Source organism: Fusarium mangiferae, assembly GCF_900044065.1.
Source record: "Fusarium mangiferae strain MRC7560 genome assembly, contig: FMAN_scaffold011, whole genome shotgun sequence".
Taxonomy (NCBI): domain Eukaryota; kingdom Fungi; phylum Ascomycota; class Sordariomycetes; order Hypocreales; family Nectriaceae; genus Fusarium; species Fusarium mangiferae.
Genome location: NW_024573931.1, coordinates 1120449 through 1140525, shown reverse-complemented (window position 1 = coordinate 1140525; position 20077 = coordinate 1120449). Strand labels below are relative to the sequence as shown.

Below are 20077 nucleotides of genomic sequence, written 5' to 3'. Positions count from 1 at the left end.
TTTATATGGCGGCGGCCCTGTACATTCACAATAGTGCATCATGTTTAATACGAGTATGACTTGACAATACCTTTTAGAACTTGCGAGTGCTTTTTTCTCCCAATAGACGGGTGTCATCATCCATGTCTTCTGTTACCTGATATCTTACTCACAGACAATCATCGAGATGTCTTCACCGACTTTACTCGGCATCATACTTGCATCCAGCCATCAATACCAGGTATTTCTGCTTGATAAGCAGATGACACCAATGACGGCAGCAACACACACACACACATTGATACATATCCACGGCACCTCGGCATTGGACAGCGCCGAGCAAACGGAGCGTAGGAACGTGGACAATCGGTTGCCGTGTACCTTGGCCTGGAAACCAAGTGATACAAACAGAATAAGGCGGCTGCGAGTAGCCGAGGCTATCGACGAATGGCAGCTGAGGAGACAGCAGTTGTTGAAAGATGAAAGGAGTGTTTGTGATCCGAAAGGGGGAAATGTAACAAGCCGTTCTGTGATTCCGTCCATCTGCTACTGTCTGTCTCTTTGGCTGAGAACAGAACAAGGGCACACAACAACGTGGATCCTTTGTAGGATATGACAATAACATTGCACACACAGAGAGATTTTGAGTGGAGGATATAGATGAGAGCAGTGTTTCTTTTGGCATATCTGGAGCAAGGTTAGAAGCTTGAAGTTGTGCAACGAGCAGCAATAGCACACAGTCACCACAGCATTGGGTTGTTTATATAACCATGACTTGACTGGACATGGTGTTTGTTTGTTTAGTTTACTCTTTTCTCGAGGTTATTTCGAGTCCTCGATAATCTCGATTCTTCCTGTTTTATCACGCTTTAATGCCTTGGGTAAGATTTATATATCGAGTAGACCCATCTCTACCTAGCTGGACCTGCCCAACAGGTGCAGCAGCCGACAAGATTGCACCTCCCCCTAGGAAGACAAAGCCTAGCTTCAACTTAGGTACTTACCCAAGGTAATTTCTCTACTTAACTTAGGCACTCCCAAACTTGGGCCATCTACGTCTTCACTTCCTCATCAACACCATGCGTATCATCCTCGCTTGGCTGCTCTTCGCTGTTGTTACAGCACAGAGCTACAACTACGGCGGCGTTGATATCGACTCCCTCACACGCAGACAAGACCCCGATGCGCCGATCGTCGTCAAGGCCTTGCCTCAGACTCGCAATGGCACTACACCACTGAGGCTCGAGATACGACAGATGAAGGCCGATCGATACAAATGGGACTTGTTCATACTCTCCATGAGCATGTTCCAGGATGTCAGTCAGGACGACCCTGCTTCGTGGTACAAGATCGCTGGTACGTGACACTGTCTCAGATAAAACGTTGTGAGAAGGCCATGCTGATACCTTGCCTGTTCAGGGATTCACGGAGTTCCCTTCGAGGCATGGAATGGTGTTGAGGCGGCTCCAGGAGCAAACCAGTCTGGTTATTGCGCTCACAGCTCCGTTCTTTTCCCAGTGTGGCACCGACCTTATCTAGCTCTCTTTGAGGTATGAGGAGACCTGCTATTCCTCATGCTTCTGCTAACAAGATGGAATAGCAAGAGCTATATCATATGGCCAATGTCATTGCCGGCATGTTTCCTAACGGGACCGATCGGCAAACATATTTAGACGCTGCACGCGACTTCCGAATGCCATATTGGGACTGGGCAATGCCTCCCCCTCCAGGAGAATCACATTTTCCTGATGTATTCTGGAATGCGACCATCTCCCAGTGGGGTCCTCGAGGTGTTCAGGAGATACGCAACCCTCTCTACTCGTACAGGTTTCATCCAAAAAACGCAACTGCTATGGTATGGAGTCCAGTGAGTGCCCCCACGTTGCGAGAGAACTCGTCATTGACTATCAACTAGCTGAGAGACTGGGACGAGACCAAGAGAGCCCCTAACGTATCTGAGAGTGAAACCGACCCAACGTCTGACAACGAAAAGGTCAACGCTGCGCTACTATCGAGACTTCCAGAGATACAACGGCGCCTATATGAGCTTTTGACTAGTTACAAGGACTTCAACAGCTTCGGGACCAAGGCATGGGGTGCTACGCAGAATTTGTCAACGGCGGACTCGATCGAATCTGTTCACGACATTATTCATACCGACGGCGGTCTTGGAGGACACATGACATATGTCCCTCTGTCTTCGTTCGATCCACTGTTCCTACTTCACCACGCCATGACAGATCGAGTAGTTGCCATATGGCAATCTCTTAACCCGTACTCATGGGTCACTCCAATGCCGGCGGGTGAAAACAGTTTCACCACTCTCAAGGGGGAGATGCAAGACTCTCAGTCCCCGTTGACTCCGTTCTTTGCGTCTGTTGACGGCACCTTCTGGAACTCAGACACAGCCAGGACAACAGAAGCTTTCGGATACACGTATGCTGATACTGATCTCACGGGGAAACAGAAGGAAGATGTTCGACAAGACTTACAAAAGAAGGTGAGCGAATGGTGGGGAGGTTCAGCTGCGGTTGGTCTTCAGGCGGGCACGGATATTATGATGGCAGGCGGAATCTCTTCGACAGACTACACGGCCAAATGGACTATCGCTGTCTTGGTAAATATGGGGGCATTTCCCGGGTCCTACACCATCTACTTCTACCTGGGACAGCTGCCCACCGACTGTGGTGAGCAAACATCTCATTATGTCGGCGGTATCCCATTTGCTGGTAATCTCATGGCAAACCCATCAGACTCGGTGATTACAGCAGCACTGCCCATCCAATCTCGACTCAGAGAAAGGGTCATATATGGAGATCTTTCCAGTCTGAGTTTCAAAGATGTCGAGTATTATCTGCTGGAACGAGAGAAGCTCCAGCTCTGTGTGATGGCCGACTTCAGAAGGGATGTGGACCCAGCTCAGATCAGTGGGCTACGTGTTGAAATCGTCCGCTCAAGTCATAAAGATGGTCGAGATTCGTTCAAGATAGACACTTCCTAGATGAGTCTGTTGGGTTTTAGGGCTAAAGAACAAGTAGAACAGGACATGTTTAGAAGAGGTATTGACAAGTCTTTGCTGAGTTGAATTGAATTGAATTGAATTTACTGAGCTAGTCTAGTCTAGGAAACCTATTCGTCAGTGCCGAGGTTGTTTGATGTCTTTGGAAGTTGGAGACTTGGAGTTGGTGGCTTTACAGCACAGCACCACATAGTCCTCAGGGAGAAAGAAAACCGATCAACTGAAACCAATGGACTAAAATTAACTGGACTATATGCCTGCTAAAATGTGCTAAACTCATCTCAAGCATTTTTGTCCTTTAGGTCAGACGTCACAAGTCTTCTTTCTGACCCCCAAAGGCTTGGTATTGTCTCTGATGCAACCTCATCTCAGCTGCCATGTCATAAGAAAACGCCATAAGCATTGTTTCGCCCTTCTTAAGCAGTATATAGCATCTCCCCCAGTTCTCCCACGATCATCTATAATATCCAAATCCTCAAATATCACAGCATGGCAGACTCACACATCCCATCCGTTCCTCCACCATGGACCCTCAAAGGCGACATCTACGCCTTTATATTCTGGACGTCTCCCTCACAAGCCAAAGAAGGTCTCCCTTCAATTGCTTACTCTCCTCTTGAAGGCCAATCCAGCTTTGCTAAAGATCAGAAAGCTCTTGGAGGCCTGAGCATGTTGCAGCTTATTCGCTACACGGACTCTCCCGTTGGACCCTACGATGAACTCATTCTCGCGCCGGGGACTTTTGGGTATGAGAAGGAGGATGAGAATGGGAGGAGAGTGAAAGGAAAAGGTGTCAAGATTACGAGGATCTACGTTTCTCATAAACACACGTGCTACAACGGTAGAAAGAGTCCGCCTACTCTCTCAGTATCTTCCCTCTTCACCTACTAACAGTAGATATGTAGACTGGAACGTCCCCAAACACCTCGCCAAGTTCGACTGGACTGACAACTCAAACGGCTCTACAACTGTCAAAGTATATCCTCACGATACATTGCCCACAGACTCAGCTAGCTCTGAGTCAGCCTCACCAGATCCCACGCCATTCTTCCAAGCCACCTTCAAGCCTATTCGCTATGCGCCCTCATTTCCCTTCCGAACTTCATGGATCAACTATCTGGGCTTTGACACCACTTTGGTCTTCCCTCCTCTCCCTGAAGGCTCTGGGAGCCAGGGCGAGCTGCCTGGTACTGACCAGTGGTGCTCTGTCGTTCCGCAGCAGTCTACGTCCAAGTGTATGTTGGGCTGGTTTGACGTTGAGCAGCATCGCGATGAGGAGGGCAAGTTGACGGGTGAGTTTGAGAACTTCTGGCCTGGTTGGTCCAAGTGGCAGATTGGGATCAAGATGGAGAACTCTGTTATCGAGTTTGATCACCCAGAGGCTTGGGAGCCGCCCAGGACGAGACTATAAGCAACATCAATAGTTCACTGTTTGCTTGTATGGATCTGAAAGTCAACTTGGCCATCAAGAAATCTCTGTTCGAGACCCATGCGCTAGGAGAGAGTCATGCAGGTTACTATGTACGTAAGTAAGCAAATCCCTCTTTACCAAAACACCGTCAACTCCAGTGTTTGCGTACCACACAAAATAACAACCTCAACCCCATCTTCCAACCAACAGGTTGCCTCTGTTGGCTCTCCATACCCATATCCGTAGCCCATGTCTGTACAAGTACCCCAGTCTACGCAAGAAATACAGCTTTCTTGAGCAGCCCACTGCTCGCTCTTTCAACCCGTCCTTCAAACATCGCACATGTCCAACAATGTCATAAACTACTTCGTTCTCAGGATCAGCCCTGTAAAAGCTATTCGGTTTCCTCAACATCCCCTCTCAATGATCATACGCTATCCGTACAGGATAGTAGCAGGGCCATAAGGCCCTTGTCAATAGCTATGATCGGAACAAACACCAGTGGTGAGGTTGATCAATGGCTGCTTGTGTTTCGGAGATCGCCCTTGTGTCTCGCATCGGTTGAAGTATTTGGTTGCCAGGACGATCGGAGGCAGTCCCATATTCATCGGTTAAGGCAGACGGTCAACGTTTATCCACAATAGATACGGGTTGCTCTGTAAGGGTAACACATTGGCTGGCTATCACTCGGTGACTTTATTCACTCAGTGTTTCCAGTTCCCCCCTGTTTGGCCACTACTTCTCGTGCATAAAACTCGACAAGCATAGTCGCATACGCTTCCAGATCTTCCACTGGGACGGCTAATCGAAAATCGTTGAGGAGCAAAAATTGGAGCTCGAGGTGGTTTAGTTCAACCAAAGGCAGACCACCAACCTATCGTGTCGTTAGTTTCATCTCAGCGAGAAAGGGGCGGCAGAGTACAGTTACATACCTTGGCATATCTTGAATTGGTGTAGAAAACATCTGAGAAGAACTTGCTTGCACACGTCACACCAGAGATGATGAGACGGTGTATATTGAAACTATCGACAACAAAGTATGTCGCCGCTGTAATACCACTGTATTCAGTAGGGGTAGCAGCTCCCCTATGGCTGCTTGTCCGGCTTAGTCGAGTTGAGTCAGCCATTTCCTCGTCGTCGTCATCTGCCAGGTCCGAGTCACTCTCGTCCACATCCATGCCCTCACCGCGCATAGGGGTGTCTTGAGGGGAAGTTGCGTTTGATTGCTGGGACCGCGTTTGCCGTCGGTTCTCTTCATTCCTCGTGACCATATCGTTGACACGTTCGGTCATACGATCGAAGTATACCAGCAGACTGAGGAAAACCTCGTAGGTAGTGGGGCAGTATTTGTGTATTCTCGACAGGTAGCTGAGGATGGTGATAGCGGGTACATTCTTACCGTGGAAAGCGAGAACTGAATGGTTCAACGATGAGATAGAGCTTCCACTGGTGTCCCCAGACTGATTAGCCTGTTGTTGATGAGCAACATTGCGCTGCATTGCATCGTGCTGCAAATCGTTGGTGGTCGTGATCTTTGTTAGTAACGCAGCAACCATCTCAATGATATCCCCTATGGGCATACCACTAATCTCATACTTCATCTGCTGAAGAGGCGGGTCGTTGAGGATACCAGATCCGCCATTGCCAGATAGCAGGTCGGCGCTGGCCAGACTCTGGATATGCGCTAGGTCACGAATGTGTATGACGGTCTGTGCTGGCGTTTGCGACGATGCGCCAGAGACAGGAAACGAAGGATTAGGTATTTGGAAGTCGTCGGATGCAGGAGATGGCTGTTGGGCAGACGAGTTGTGAGAAGTCGGGCCGGGCTGAGAAGCGTGACCTAGGGGACCAGAGTCCCTCGCGTCAGATGCCATAGACGGACTCTTTGCATCATCGGCATAAGCAGGGCCGGTGGCAGCAGCGGGCGATGAGGATGGAGGCGGGGAGGGGAAGCGTGAGGCTCCGCCAGTGGCCGACACGTGGGCGATTTCGTGACCCGCAGGTGCTGGAGTAGAAGTTGACTCTGAAGCCGATGCAGATGCAGGCGCGTGTGACCACGTCGCAGAGCTGTGGTTGCTGCTGAAGTCGGCGAGTTCTGCTGTACGCTGCGCTCGCGGGGTAGTGGAGCGTCGTGATCGGCTGCCGGATCGATAAGAAGAGGAAGAGTCGTGTGAGTGATGATGTTGAAGGGAGGGGTTGGCAATCATGGTATGAGGATATGAGGTGTCTGAGATAATGTCGCCGATCACAGCGGCCATAACATCGCTATCGTGCAGACTTTCGTGGGTGATTGAAACGAAAGTTATTATTATGAGAAACGGAGGGGTATCGTTGTTGTCGCTGGTTTCGCAGAGGAAAGTAAAATCGTAAACGGCCAGTTAAACTGGGGGACAAAATAAAAACAAAAAATTAGTCGTCAATATCACACAAAACAATGTCATATATCGCTTCTTGGGGATTGCAAGCTGCGGAAAAAGGTAGAGGCAATGCAGAATGGAGGCGATGACGATGTCAGAAGCCAAGACAAGTTGAGGAAATCGAAAAGAATCAAGCAAATGGAGGGGACAACATGCAGTAGAGGAGGGGAGAGGATCGGGCCGGTGGAGACGCCTAAGAACCAGAACCAGAACCAGGACCAGGACAAGCCCGACACAGTGGATGCTGGAGGCTTTTTGGAGGCTGAGTGAGTAGTCACTGGAGCCAGAATGAGGGAACTCCTGGTCAGCCTGACTGACTAGCAACTGGCGTCGTCCAGTGGGTGCCCAGGCGTTCAACAGCCTGCTAATGAGTGGTCCTCACAGTGCAACATAGCAAAGCACCCGCCCCTCGTGGGTGAGCTAGCGGGTACCGAGTGGTGGTCGAGGCGGCTGGTCGACCAGATGGTGGGGTGAAGGCCGATTCATTCTCCCCGACAAAATCTCGGAACCAGCTCAGTGGTGCATCTCCCTGGTGTGATTGGTGTAACTTGTTGCAACAATTCAGGGTTCTGAGTGTTTTTTGGTTCACATTTCCCCTTTGCTTGCCGTTTTTTCTTTTTCTGGAGAATTCGAGGGTGTCCCAGTGCAATCCACGGCTACTTTAACTGTCTCTGGATCATATCAAGAGAATGAATTCTTGTTGGGTGGGGGTTGAGGTGTCATTCGTCGTCGATCATATCCTGTCAAGAGGATGCGCAAAGGAGATGCCCATGGCTTTTCGTCATTCGAGACAAGAAACGTGCGGATTTGCATGGCATAGCCTGGTATACCACAGGCAATCGTTCGAATGATGAGAACGGCGGGACGACCATCGCGTTGCCACCTGCAGTGTCGTTGAAACCAGTGGAGGTTCAACGATATGTCCGATATGTCTGTCGGCCATGGCAAGTGTAGTGGCGTTTGTGAATTCGCATCCGTCTTGAAAGCACAGGCCGACGACGTCACCACCCCTGCCACCATATTGTGCAGCCATCCAGAACTCGAGCCTCGAGGGTGAGTGGCTGACTCGGTCCCTGAGACTGTTCACCAGGCGCCCGCGTGTTTGCGACAATTTTCCTCCGTGGTCGGGTTTCACTCAGGTTTGGCAAACTAAATTTGACGCTCATGTATTGATGAAGGGTGACGATGTGTGGTATACAAGGGAAGAATAAATGGTACGGCAAACATGAAACTGGGCACATGAAACACATCAAAATGAAGCAAACATATGGCGCACTTACCGAAGGCTATGCAGATAAAAGCAGATCTCGTTGGAAGCAGGTAAAGCCAGTCGCAAGTGTATGGGTGTAATGATATAAAAGGAGCTACCGTGAGAATTGATTCAGGGAGATACTCGAAGAGCCTCTTTGGATTCGGAGTAGGTTGAAGTCAAGTCAAGTTAAGAGTGACAAGCAGCAAAGGATAGAAAGCGATTGGTTGTCTTAGGTAATGTTGAAGCGTGATTCCAAGACTGGAGCGTCTTCCGGAGAAGGCGACGGACACGGCGAGGAGCGGAGCGGAGCGCGTTAGCTGAGGATAAGTCCAGAGCTTTGGTCGATCGACACTTCCTAAAAGATAGGGAGCGAGATCGGCTGCCGCTTAAGAGTTATTAAGCTCGAACGTGTGAGTGCGTCTTCTGGGTGTTCGGATGTAGAATACTAGAAGCAGTTCATCTCACCACGTTAGGTTTCGTTATGATAACCAGGCCGATAAACAGATACTGCTAGGAAATAGCGGGCAATAGCAAGCAATAAATCGCTGTAAGCTCCGAGTCCAGCAAAGCGACACGCAAGCGAGCACTGAAGTTTCGACAAACACAGCTATAAATTTCTTGGTTCAAGCCCCGTCCACTGCAGGGGGGAGAACGATAGCGAATCGAATGACACGGCTTTGGGGTATGTTTTGGCTCGGTCGACCAGAACAGCTTGGTCTGGAGGCTTTGGTACTCTTACGGTCCGTTCGCTGGGGCTGGTCTGGATCTGAATCTAGCGTAGGGGTCTCACGGGTCTCTCTCCAGGTCAGGCGATGGACCTGTTGAAATGGCTCGAGCTCGCTGTATAGTGGAGTTGAGATGGAGACGAGTTGACCAACAACTCGATATAGGATATTTACGCCTCGAGGTACGTAAGGCTTAGTGAACAGCTGTATCAAAAAAAAAAGAAGGAAAAGGAAAATCGACAATAACGTGGGGACAACGATATGCGCAGTAGGTGGAGCAGAGGAAAGGAAAGGAAAGGAGAGAAGCTATTTTTAATATCTCTTGGCGAGCAGTGAAACAGTTGGAAAGTTGTTGAGCTGACTCTGAATCAGGGAAAGATCCATCCAGCGCTTCGTCCCTGCTTGATCCCGATACCTCGCTTCTACTTATCTGTCCCAATCTAAAGGAAGGTACGACGAGGGGAGGAGTCTAGGTAGGTTCCTCCATGCTTTGCTTTGCCTAAGGTCGGTACTCGTTAGGACCGTGCCTTCCTAAACAAATACTAGTGATTGTAGATCAGGGGTTTTGACAACAACATGGCAGGCTTTGTTAGGTAAGATTAGTAGGTAGGTAGGTACCTTGGAGATATGTACAAAACAATGACATCGTGCTCTGCATTTCATCCTTTCTCTTTTCCATGCCAGCTTCAAGAACTGTCATTGTATCTTGTCAGTCTGAAGTGGTCCTCCACATTTCCAGAAACAGCCCAGAGCCAAGGATCGACGCACGTGGGTGTGATCACTCTCCTCTTTGAGAAACAACAAAGTGATGTGATATTCTCAACAAGAGCCAAACTCTTCGAGAAACGGCTTCCATAATTCAACTCCGGAAATATAAAAATCAGTGTTATTGCGTAGAGTTGTCATGCATGAAGGCTTAACTCGATATCTCAAGACAATACATAGGTGAGACCTTCAGTCTTGAACAGATTATTAGCAGTTTGAACTCGGCTTGTCAGGCGTATAATAGGGAGAGTAATAATCATATTCCTTAATACAGTTCATGTCCTCCTCAGTATATAACCAAGAAGTCTTGTATCCCTAAGCTCAGATATCAAAAACAAGTATCAAAGGCCTACAAAGTCTAGCCTAAGGTTATATGAGTATTTTTATCATCTAGAACAGAGGGCGTGGGTTTCTTGCCTCCCCTTGACTGCCAAGGTATCGGTAAATGTTCAGCATCCAAGTCATCATTTCAACCTGATTCACACCACAGCCATGAGCTTGATACAACCTCCAACTCGGCATTCGGTAAGTTATCGACCGAAGGTACGTAGTTTGTGAGTTGATAAGCCCTCTCAAACTGAGTGGACAACCAAGATACTGAATACCGGTTATCTGCAGGTTGACCGTTTCAACTATACAAATCCGTCATCAACACAAGAACTGACCACCTTCATCACACAGCATCCCTCTACCATCCTGGAAGATTCACAAAAACAAAACTTGTTAGAGGGTTCTCCTGCGTCTTTTTCCGTTGGTAAGGGTCCACACCGGATATATACAAAGGGCCACCGACATCGGGTGCAACCTCTTTGGGGCTGCAGTCTCACGATTGAGTCTTATGCAGGAGAGTGAATTTACAATCCTTGATCACTTAAAAAAGGCTCCTTACAGTAGCGATCTTCTCTCGCTTTCATGGATATACACGTGCCCTATCTTCCTCAATCAACGTCTCTGCATACTGTTGCTGGCTAATACAAATCATAAGATACTTCAGAGTTCACCGCTCAGGTATACAGTAAGATCCAAGACAGAGTCAGTAGAGTAAAGCACGGGCATCTTATGCAGTCGCCTTGAACCAAAGAGCATTTGCCGTTCAAGCACATGGCAAGTGTTCAGCTGAAATGGCGACTCCCGCTTCACCAGGTTAGTACTTACCACACAAGTCTCGTGAGTCCCTCATTTGTCGCCCCGAGTCCACTCTGCTGCAAGTCTTGATACACCAATTTCGTTCATCACGGGAAGCCTCATTCTAGAAGAGCGGTGAACAATCTAGATAGCCGCCACCACTTATTAATGTCCGCCTTGCTTTGGAAAACGATTCACTTGGGTTGTATCGAATTGATTTGCACCGTCGTGTAGGCTCGTATTCCAGTGGCTTAAAACCGAGTAATGTTACCCCACGTTATCAACCTAATCGCAGCTTCACATGTTGCGGGGATTGGACTTGGATCGCGGCCCGATGCATATCCCGTTCCGCTCCCATATTGAATGCTGATTTGTTTCCGAATGAGGTCGGTAGATGTATTGGTTTTCTTGTTCCCATTATCTAGTGTACAGCGCTTCCAGCATCTATCGTTGGCTGTTCTCTGAAGAGTCTGACCATATGCTCTTCATTCTTTACCTCAGCATCAGCTCGGGATGCCTATGGAAGGCCTCTCCCTCGTTCGTACACCCTTTGTCATGACGGGTTTCATAGTAGCAATGCTCATGCTAGGTAGTTTCTCCTTTCCTCGATTTGTCCTGTTCAATAAGGACGATTACTCGTGCCGCACGGCGTAGTCGGTATCAGGGAGATACAAGTGTCGGTCCGCACCGTCCTTGGTGAGGACGACCATACGAATGACACCACCAGAGCTACCGTCCCACTTGATAGCCTCCCTCAAGGCTCCCTTGACGAAGTTGACTGCATCATCCTTCTCCATGCCCTCTCGCCAGTTCGCATCACAGTAACCGTAGATGTAAGTCGATCCTGAACCGCCGATAGCATAAGATTGCTTGTGAAGGGAACCGCCCAGGGGAATGGAGTAAACTTGGCCACCGAATCGCTCATCCCAACCAGCAATGATGAGGCCAGCACTGTAGACGATATTAGTATCAGTTTCGTTTGCACTTGAAATGGGGTTGGCGGAACGTACGACAGTCGGTCCTTGTTGGCGTAGCAGATCTCCTGGAAGATTGACGCAGCAGTCTGTGTCATGGGGGGCTTGCCATTGGTCATGGCAAAGAGTCCGAGCTGGTATTGAACAATGTCGGCAACAGCCTGTGTGTCGGCAGCTGAACCAGATCGGCAGCACCAGATAGTGTCGTGTACTCTCGTCAACTTGTCTGTTACTCGGTTTGCGATGTAGGCACCGGTCGTTGTTCGCGAGTCCGCACCTGAAAACAACCGTTACTAGATGCACTTTCGTCGGGGCATGAGACACCTACCAAGAATGACACCGTCCTTGAAAGTAACCGCCATACTATGATATGTTAGGCTGCGTCGGTTGCATCATTAGGGAGGCACGTACATCGAGGTTCCCAGGCTTTGAACATGTTAGCAAGCTGCGCTTAATGACGGTGGGTATGATTCAATACTTACTTGACCTCTCCCTTCTTCAGGCGGTCCATATCAACATGGATACCATCTGGTGATATCTGTAAGCTTCCGTATCGACAAGGCCAAGCTATGACGAAAGAGTTTCCAACGCACCCTCATTCAATACTCCAGCGTTGCCGAACTCCATTATGACGATTTAGTGGTGTTTTCTTAAATCTCCAGAGGTATTGGCTGATCGATCGTTTCTGAGTCGTGCTTCGTAATGGTTCGTGGTCGTTTCTCGCTGCTCGGGGAAGGCTGGAGCTCAAGTGAAGCTCAAGGCAGCTCTGAACGCGCAGCCGCGCCGGACAGCCAGCTATTGTGTCATGTGATTTTTCACGTGATTCGTTCAAAAGTTACAGGAAGAAGATGATTGACTCCAACAGCTTTCCGAATTCTAGATACTGTTATTAGTATGATCTTATGGAGTTTGTTTGTGTTTTTCAATGTGTTTATTTACATTTTTTGTCGCTTATGGTTGTTACGTGTGCAGGAGTTTGGAGGAATCGTGGTATATCAAGCATGAACCAGCTGGACCAGCCAAAGCCAGCACATACTGAAATACTTGTACATTAATGTGGGATTGTCATATTCTAGCTCTTTAATGCTTGTGCAGCTCTTGATCCGGTCCCTCGGCCTGGGCAGCTGCTGTGGTTTCTGCACCACCCTCCTTCTTGTCCTTGTCACCACAGCCACAGTCGTAAAAGTCGCCAATGTTTTCGCAGTCAAAGAGAGGCTTGTGTACCCTCTCGTTGACAATGTTGTGGGCGAAGCACAGCCATCCGGCCGCTGCGTTGCGGCTGCTGGTCTGTGGCGGATACTGGGCGAGAAGCTTTTGGAAATGCGCCGCACACTGGCCGCAAGGATAGAGTCGGGCGAATAGGTGCATGAAGGTCTCGAGGGCCATTCGATCGTCCTTGGTTGGCTTATCGGGGAATCGTGCCATCATCGTATGGAGAAACTTCCACGTCGCGTGGCCAAGTTCAGCCCTGTGAGGTAGTGTTAGTGGTGCTTTTACTCGTGAAATGAAATTCTATCGACATACTTCAACGTCGCGTTCTCGAGCTTAGGCGCAATAGAGTTGCCATCGAGGAGACCAGCAGGCAGAGCGCCGAGGTCAGCAGCGAACTCAGATCGAGGGGCTTCTTTCAGGGGCAGTTCAACATCGCTTTGGTATTTAGGAAGAATACTGCGCGAGGGTCCGGAGAAGAGATAGGACAAGGTAAAGAAGACTCCAAGGACCAGAATAAAGGTCGGTGTTAAATGCTGTCGACGAGCCATGATTAAGTGGTGAAGTTAAAAGAGTGAGGTAGAGGTTAATCCTCCAGAGGCTTGAGTTGATGGCTCATGATAGCAGATAAATTCCAGCAGGGACCTCTATCGAACGAGCTTCTGGGCGCAACTAACCAGTTACAGCAAGAGACCCTGGGAGTCCTGAAGCAGCGGGGGGGCCTAATTGCAAATGAGATGCCAGATCACCCAGAATAAAGTGGCATGAGTGGTTGGTGGGGCCGGCCGTCGCCGGGACGGACGCCCGTTGGTGGATCCCCGGGGAGCATACGATCACGAGTTTGACGTTCAACTACGTGTGTAAAGTTGCATCATGATGAAAGCACAGGAGTAGATTGTTGAATGCTTGCATTGGGAGTGCAACGGATGCAAAGGGAACGAATTTATAGCTCTCTATCTTTCTAAGTAGTATTCACCATCTCGTACAAAATCATATTGTGATGAATAAATGTGAGCACATGAATCTTGCAAGGCCAATAAAACGGCTTCATATATCGCCCCCGTAAACTACAGCCACATATATGACCATAAAAGATCTATCGGCAGAACTTTCTATACCCTCCGGGTGCAATGTGTTGAACGATTGATTCCCTTCTCATTGAACCTACCCTATATGCATATTGGAATCCGGATTGATTGTATTGGGTTGACTAGAACTTGGCGATGTTGGCTACAAGCGAATATTCTTTGACCATAGCACTAATACAGTTTATTTCCAGGGAAATTATGGCAGATGCATTCAGTACTGGTAATTGTAGCTGGGTATATTCCAAACGCTTGAACACTTTGCAAAACTTGCTGTCACAATTCACCCCCAAGGCAGTTGCGTATCACGGTGAAGACAATGGACAGATGGACACACGGAAAAGAACAACATCGTGCGATCTCACAAAGCCAGAAGGGTAGAGGTACCGACTACAAAATATAATGCAAGAGTAATATGTCTAACGTGATGACACACACCATATAAGGTCAGGAACAATTATAGTACCACACGAGAGACGACATTCAAGTCGCTTAGCCACATTGCTATTGACAGTTGGAGTGCTAACCAAGTCTTGTCAGTTAGCATCATATGCAAGAGTCCTTCACCGGTTGTTAGACCTTTCCTACATCAAGATCGTACAACAACACAGGATAACATAGACGCAAAAAGTGACTAGTCACTAAACTAGATGACTGAATCAAGGAAAAGATAGAAAGAAACTTCACTTGAAAGACATACTAGCATGGGGATTGTCATCAACTCATGAGCCAAGCAACTGCCACGCGATATGATTGATCAGACAAGAGACAGACCTATGAATAGCAGAATCAGAGTCATTGCTATTCCCATAAGGTTGACGATATATGAAACCAAGATCCAAGTCACATTCCAGAGTTGCCTCGTGGCTTGTTTGGCTTTCAATCACTCCTTCAAATACGCATAGCCCTGTTCGCGAATGTGATAGAGATACTCGAAATACGTGGCCTGGAGGCCCAATCGGCACTCCATTCCAGCGCAGATGGAGAACAAAGGATAGACTTATGCATGTCTAAGTTCGCGGGTTATTGGATGTCTCTAGCAGATTGGAGGAACGGCCAATATAAAAGCCACTCGCATCCTTAGCCCGATTAACCCGGGACCGTCACGGCGAGGACAGTTATCGGCATGCAAAGAGCATCAGCCATCTGTATGAATGCACATAGCGACATGCTGGAGGAGTACTCATAGTAATATCCTGCGGCTTAAAAACGCGAGCCACGTTGAGGCCGGAGGAAGAGGCTAGACCTTAACCAACCTCGTAATTGGACGTAATCAGCCTTGCGACGAATGACGAACAAAGAACCACAACAGATAGTATAAAGACGAATTCTAATTTGATGACATCGGATGTCCCAGCTTGCTTGGTGTGTATATGTTCTCCGTGAAGTGACATCTAGCGTCATCCTTGACATGTTAGTATGGATCACGTTCATATCACAAGCTGAAGAAACCAGGATAGGCCGAGAAGCTGAGGCTCTCCGCTTTGCTGGAATTGAAAGGAAACAACCGAGCCTGGGGATTTGACTCAGCTGTTTCAAGAAGTGATAGTTTACCGAATCTAGCGAGGCGAGCCGCTGGCGGCCTCGTCTCAGGAGGCACTCCTATCATTAGCCTTTGCTTAAGGGCAACGGTAGAGCCGGATGGATCTTTGTTGTGAAATGCAAATTACGCTACCGAGTCGACTGTCTCTCAAATGTTTCTCGAAGGGACACTCGTTTCGTTTCAGGCAGAGTCAGCTACCGACTGAACTGGGCTATAAACATCAGGTCAGGCAGGGAGACGCCCGCCAATACCAACAAGACAACGCTTGCTTGGACCCGTATTCAAGAGCGGTAGGGCGGAAGCAACCTGGACGGTGGTGGTGACGGTGGAGGCATGTAGGTGAAAGCCGCTCATACGGGCGATCTGATAGGAGAAATTGTAATGAGACGATGCAGTTTCCACAACCTGGGAAAACATCTGAATCAGTTTTGGTCATCCGGGTCCATAGAGAGATGGATAGAGATTGAATGAGCCCGTAGAGTCTCTTGGCAACGAAACCATCACGATGAACCAAGCCAAACCTTGCCTAAGCTGGGCAAGAAGAAGCGGTAGAAACAAACGGAGCGGATACTCGGGAGAAAGAATCGAATCATTGAAGTTGAGATCGCGTCAAACAACGCGATCACCAAAAATGGCAGCTGTTCATTTGAGATGCAGGGGAGGGCCTGTTAAATTGCGGCCATATTAGGCCGCGGACATCCCAATCTGGTGAGACCCTGTACCACTATTTCGTATTTCTGGAGCTGGAAACAATTAGTCCAGGATCGACCTCTGCTTTGATGAAGCCAGAAGAAACTAAAGATGCTGGTTGCTTCAGGTGAATGCTAGGAGAATTTCAGTCAGGCTATCGATTCTATCCGTAGACGGTGGACGGAGTTGAAGAGAACAGTCTGTTATGCAAAGTGGCTGAGCATTTCACAACAGGGCGTAAAGAAGGTTCACGGAACCAATCTCCGCCCATCATGCAATAGCAGAATACGGATATGAACAGCACAGATGCAACTCTAGATAACTTTGTTGGCGCCTATCCTATGTATAGGCATAGGTATGTAGAGCACCACGCGCCGAAGGTTTGTGGGGATAGAGCAACACCAACAGCCGAGAAGTAGGCCGACATGGGACGAGGTGGGAAATACAACGGTAACATTGAAATACAAGAGTTAGATAACTAGATACGGATAGATCAGAGTCAAATGGCCTCTAAGTTAAATTGAAGAGGCCGATCTTATGCATATATGTTAGTTGTTAACGGGGTGGATAACCAGGACACTCAGGTGAGAGAGGTGCGTGCCATAGAGATAAACAACATGATGATTGCCCCCTTCAAAGAATGAACGTCAATATCTTTAGCCAAGCTTATCCAGGATGACAACAAGCATCAAGGAAGGATCTCGGAGTCATCTGTAGATCATCGAAGGAGCCCGTGACCAAGGATCATTTGAAGTTGACAGCCCGAGATGAGAAGGGAGTTTATTATTGACAGACCAGACCAGGCCAACCCTAAATTGAACGGATCTTTGCATATCACAACCACAACACGAGAAAACCATGTGTGGAAGCACACTAGGAATCAGTTCAGTAGAGATTTGCGCGTGAGACATTTAATACCAAGAATTATTAGTAAACCGACGCGCAATCTCGGACGCTCAACCAACCGAACTGCAGCATTTTTTTCTGTCTGTATGTAGATTCATTGCATTTCCCAGCGCCCACGTGGAGCTGTGGAATTCGCTGCTGCACAGAATAACTCGCTGCGAACCAACCAGCACAAGCTCATCGGCATCATCAACTCAATCGAGGTGATGGCGGACGTTGTCTGACCCTTACTCATAGGGCCCCGGTCAAGCCACCGTCACAACCTATTGTCAAGTTATTTCGCTTGGACACGGAGAATCTCGAGTCAAAGACATGGCTTGCAAGACCGGTTGATTGTATCCGATATATTATCATCATTCAGCCGGACCAAGCCAAACCTAAATCCTACTTTCTTTTTTGTATGAAATCGCTCATGCTGACACAAGGGACAGTCTGGGCACAGAATGACGGAGCCCTGTATGTCGACCAGGCCTGCCAGGTACATTACCGACAATGTTGAGTCTCCAGTCTGGCATTGCATGCCACGGAACGGTAGGGAACAGGGTCGTGATGATTAAAGGCTTAAGCCCCCGGGTCCAAGTGGCGCTGCCGAGACGAAGCTAGCCGTTGCTAAGACTTTGCTCGAGCGGGTCTCTCTGGCTGGTTTTGAGGTGCAATTGGGCTTTTCCCCTGTCGTCAAAATCAAGTCGGCTCCATCAAAAGTCGGTTCCTGGATCGCGGCGCTATCCATGCCACGGGGTGGCCCTCTTTTCGGGCCCTGACTATCAGTAGGGGAACAGGGAACGCACCAAGGTGTCGCTGGCCGGGAGGCTGCTGATTGCGGTTAGCAGTCGATACACGATCATCCGTTGATCGGTACCTTGTTCTCGATGGTGACCACACATGCTGAGAGGGTATTGTAGGGAACACAAGCTTGTATCCTCTCGTGCTTTCATTCGCGTGTGAAACCTCTCTGGGTGGCTGCATCACCTCTTCCACGCGCTGTCGTTCACCATGCCGAGTTTTTTGTTGGTTAACAGAGGCCACGGTTAGATATTGTAGAACACCAGCCACGAATAAGACTCATGAGTCGGGTTGGACAAGACTGTCCCTGTTCGTGATTAAGCAGTTATGAACTGCCGATGATAATGACAAGGCGTGTAGGTTAAGTCATAAGCGAGATCATCTTTGAATGCATTGAATCTATCACTACCGTCACATCGCCCCCTTTGAATGTTTTCGGCACGAGAGCCACCTGTGGAATTGGGTGGTGAATTGCGACTTGACTCTGGAGTTTGTACATGGGGAAGCTTTCCTGTCAGATTCTTCGTTCAACTCGGAACGTCTCCCGTGTGAACGAAAGGGAGAAGCAAAAAGACTGGAGATGTAAAACGTGCACACGCAAGCTTTCGTAATGCTCGTAATGCAGATGAATACGATGAGCATGTTGTACGTGTCAGCTTCTGAGGTCGTCAATATTTGTACTGAGCTAGGCCATAGTTGTCTGCAAAACCCCAATTTGTCCAATGAAAACTCTCGAATGCGCTGCTACCCCTTACAGCCCAGGGCTCCATCAAGCTTTGCACTGGTCTTGTCTCCAAACTCACACAGCTCTGCATAATCTGCACAACTCATCAATTCCATCACTGCATAATGGTTAGCATTCCACATGCTTTGAACTGGCTGGCTCCCCGGCAGATGAGATACAGAGCCAGTGTTTGGGACTCGACGCTACCAGATGGTCCGTCGATTTCCACCAACGACGCCGCTGTAGTATGGCCTTCACTGGGCAAATCATGTCACTGAGTGTTTACTTTCTGCTTCACCATTGCCCTTCAGCATACCGGTTCTCCAACGTACAACATATGGGGCCAGCCACATTGTTGTTGAGGAGAGGAGCACCGGTTCGTACTCTATAGGTAGCTTATCTCGTTATTGCTGAGAGCAGCAGCCAGAATGAATTGAGCCAACTGTGCCGTGCCCAGGCATTGATACCATTCTCTCTTCGATGGTGTGCCGCTGCAACAAAGCAATCTCAGCCACACCCTGGCTCTTCGTCACGGACTCAGAACTCCCTACAGGCACAGGCTGCACACCCATCAAGCTCCGTAAGGTGCGCAATTTCAGGTTGGCGGTTGTGCTGGCTTTACTTGCCGCTAGGCAACCCGCTATCGCAGGTAGCGTGGCTTGTTGTGCATTGGCAGTCCGAGGCTTGAAGGGGTTCGAGCAGTCTTTGGCGCCTCTGACCGAAGCCGTCAGGAACTTTCAACGGGTGCGATCAACGGTGGGCGTTTGCGAATGCAGCCTCCTTGGAGAATAGGGTTGGTTGGCTTTACTGTAGCTCTCGAAAGATTCCAACAATAGCAGACGGAGGCGGAAGCATTCCCAGAGGTGACGCTGCATTTTCTCAACTGAGCCATTCTGCGTCTTGCTGCTAAGAGAATACCTCGTACCAACTGTCTGGTACATTTCGTGTACAGCAGATTGGCAGCCGATCCCTTGTACTGTTTGCTCAGCCTTTGAGTACCCGCCCAATGTGAAGAGGGGTTGGTGTGGATGGTGTCCTCTTCTTTGTTCGTCTCTCCTGGTCCAGGTCCAGGTCCACCTGAAATGGCAGTACGGAGCACGAAGCCGTGCTGGTCGCCCTGGCTCTGGTTCAGGTTCATTCTCAACGCTCAGTCAACGATCCAGGTACTAAAAAAAAGACTGGTAGTGGAGGTTTTAGGTGTTGCACGAAGGGACGAGTGCCCGCTCACTATCCATGTTGAGTTAGGTGCATCTCAGTCCCAGGACATCTGCATCTGCACTCAGTGGCTCACTGACTGTCTGATCCTCTCACATCCACATGGACGGTGGACCCATGCTCGGTGCTTGGTGTTGATGCTGGTGGTCCTGGGTCACACCCCCTTGATCCATGTCCCCTTGTCCCTGTCGTGTTTCCATGCCCTTCCCATCTCCCCATTCGCCTTCATTCCTTCCTTTCCTTCCATTGCCTGCT

The 20077-nt window shown here is 48.9% G+C and overlaps 5 protein-coding genes across 5 annotated transcripts; 2 read left to right on the top strand and 3 right to left on the bottom strand.

Moving 5' to 3' along the window:
- Window positions 1–1058: 1058 nt before the first annotated feature.
- FMAN_10201 (uncharacterized protein) lies at window positions 1059–2980 on the top strand (the record flags this gene model as incomplete). Its single annotated transcript, XM_041820849.1, has 4 exons — window positions 1059–1335; window positions 1399–1529; window positions 1580–1846; window positions 1895–2980. 4 exons carry the CDS (start codon window positions 1059–1061, stop codon window positions 2978–2980), a joined length of 1761 nt encoding a protein of 586 aa, XP_041686688.1.
- Window positions 2981–3487: 507 nt separating this feature from the next.
- FMAN_10200 (uncharacterized protein) lies at window positions 3488–4409 on the top strand (the record flags this gene model as incomplete). The annotated part of the gene is made up of 2 exons (XM_041820848.1): window positions 3488–3848; window positions 3904–4409. The coding sequence occupies 2 exons, from the start codon at window positions 3488–3490 to the stop codon at window positions 4407–4409; spliced, it is 867 nt and encodes a 288-aa protein (XP_041686687.1).
- A 700-nt stretch (window positions 4410–5109) lies between these two features.
- Window positions 5110–6667, bottom strand: FMAN_10199 (putative PCL7-cyclin like protein interacting with Pho85p; the record flags this gene model as incomplete). Its single annotated transcript, XM_041820847.1, has 2 exons — window positions 5110–5283; window positions 5342–6667. 2 exons carry the CDS (start codon window positions 6665–6667, stop codon window positions 5110–5112), a joined length of 1500 nt encoding a protein of 499 aa, XP_041686686.1.
- A 4658-nt stretch (window positions 6668–11325) lies between these two features.
- Window positions 11326–12294, bottom strand: FMAN_10198 (putative PRE3-20S proteasome subunit (beta1); the record flags this gene model as incomplete). The annotated part of the gene is made up of 6 exons (XM_041820846.1): window positions 11326–11644; window positions 11704–11944; window positions 11996–12030; window positions 12079–12093; window positions 12150–12195; window positions 12261–12294. 6 exons carry the CDS (start codon window positions 12292–12294, stop codon window positions 11326–11328), a joined length of 690 nt encoding a protein of 229 aa, XP_041686685.1.
- Window positions 12295–12747: 453 nt separating this feature from the next.
- FMAN_10197 (uncharacterized protein) lies at window positions 12748–13427 on the bottom strand (the record flags this gene model as incomplete). Its single annotated transcript, XM_041820844.1, has 2 exons — window positions 12748–13135; window positions 13192–13427. 2 exons carry the CDS (start codon window positions 13425–13427, stop codon window positions 12748–12750), a joined length of 624 nt encoding a protein of 207 aa, XP_041686684.1.
- Between the last annotated feature and the right edge of the window lie 6650 nt (window positions 13428–20077).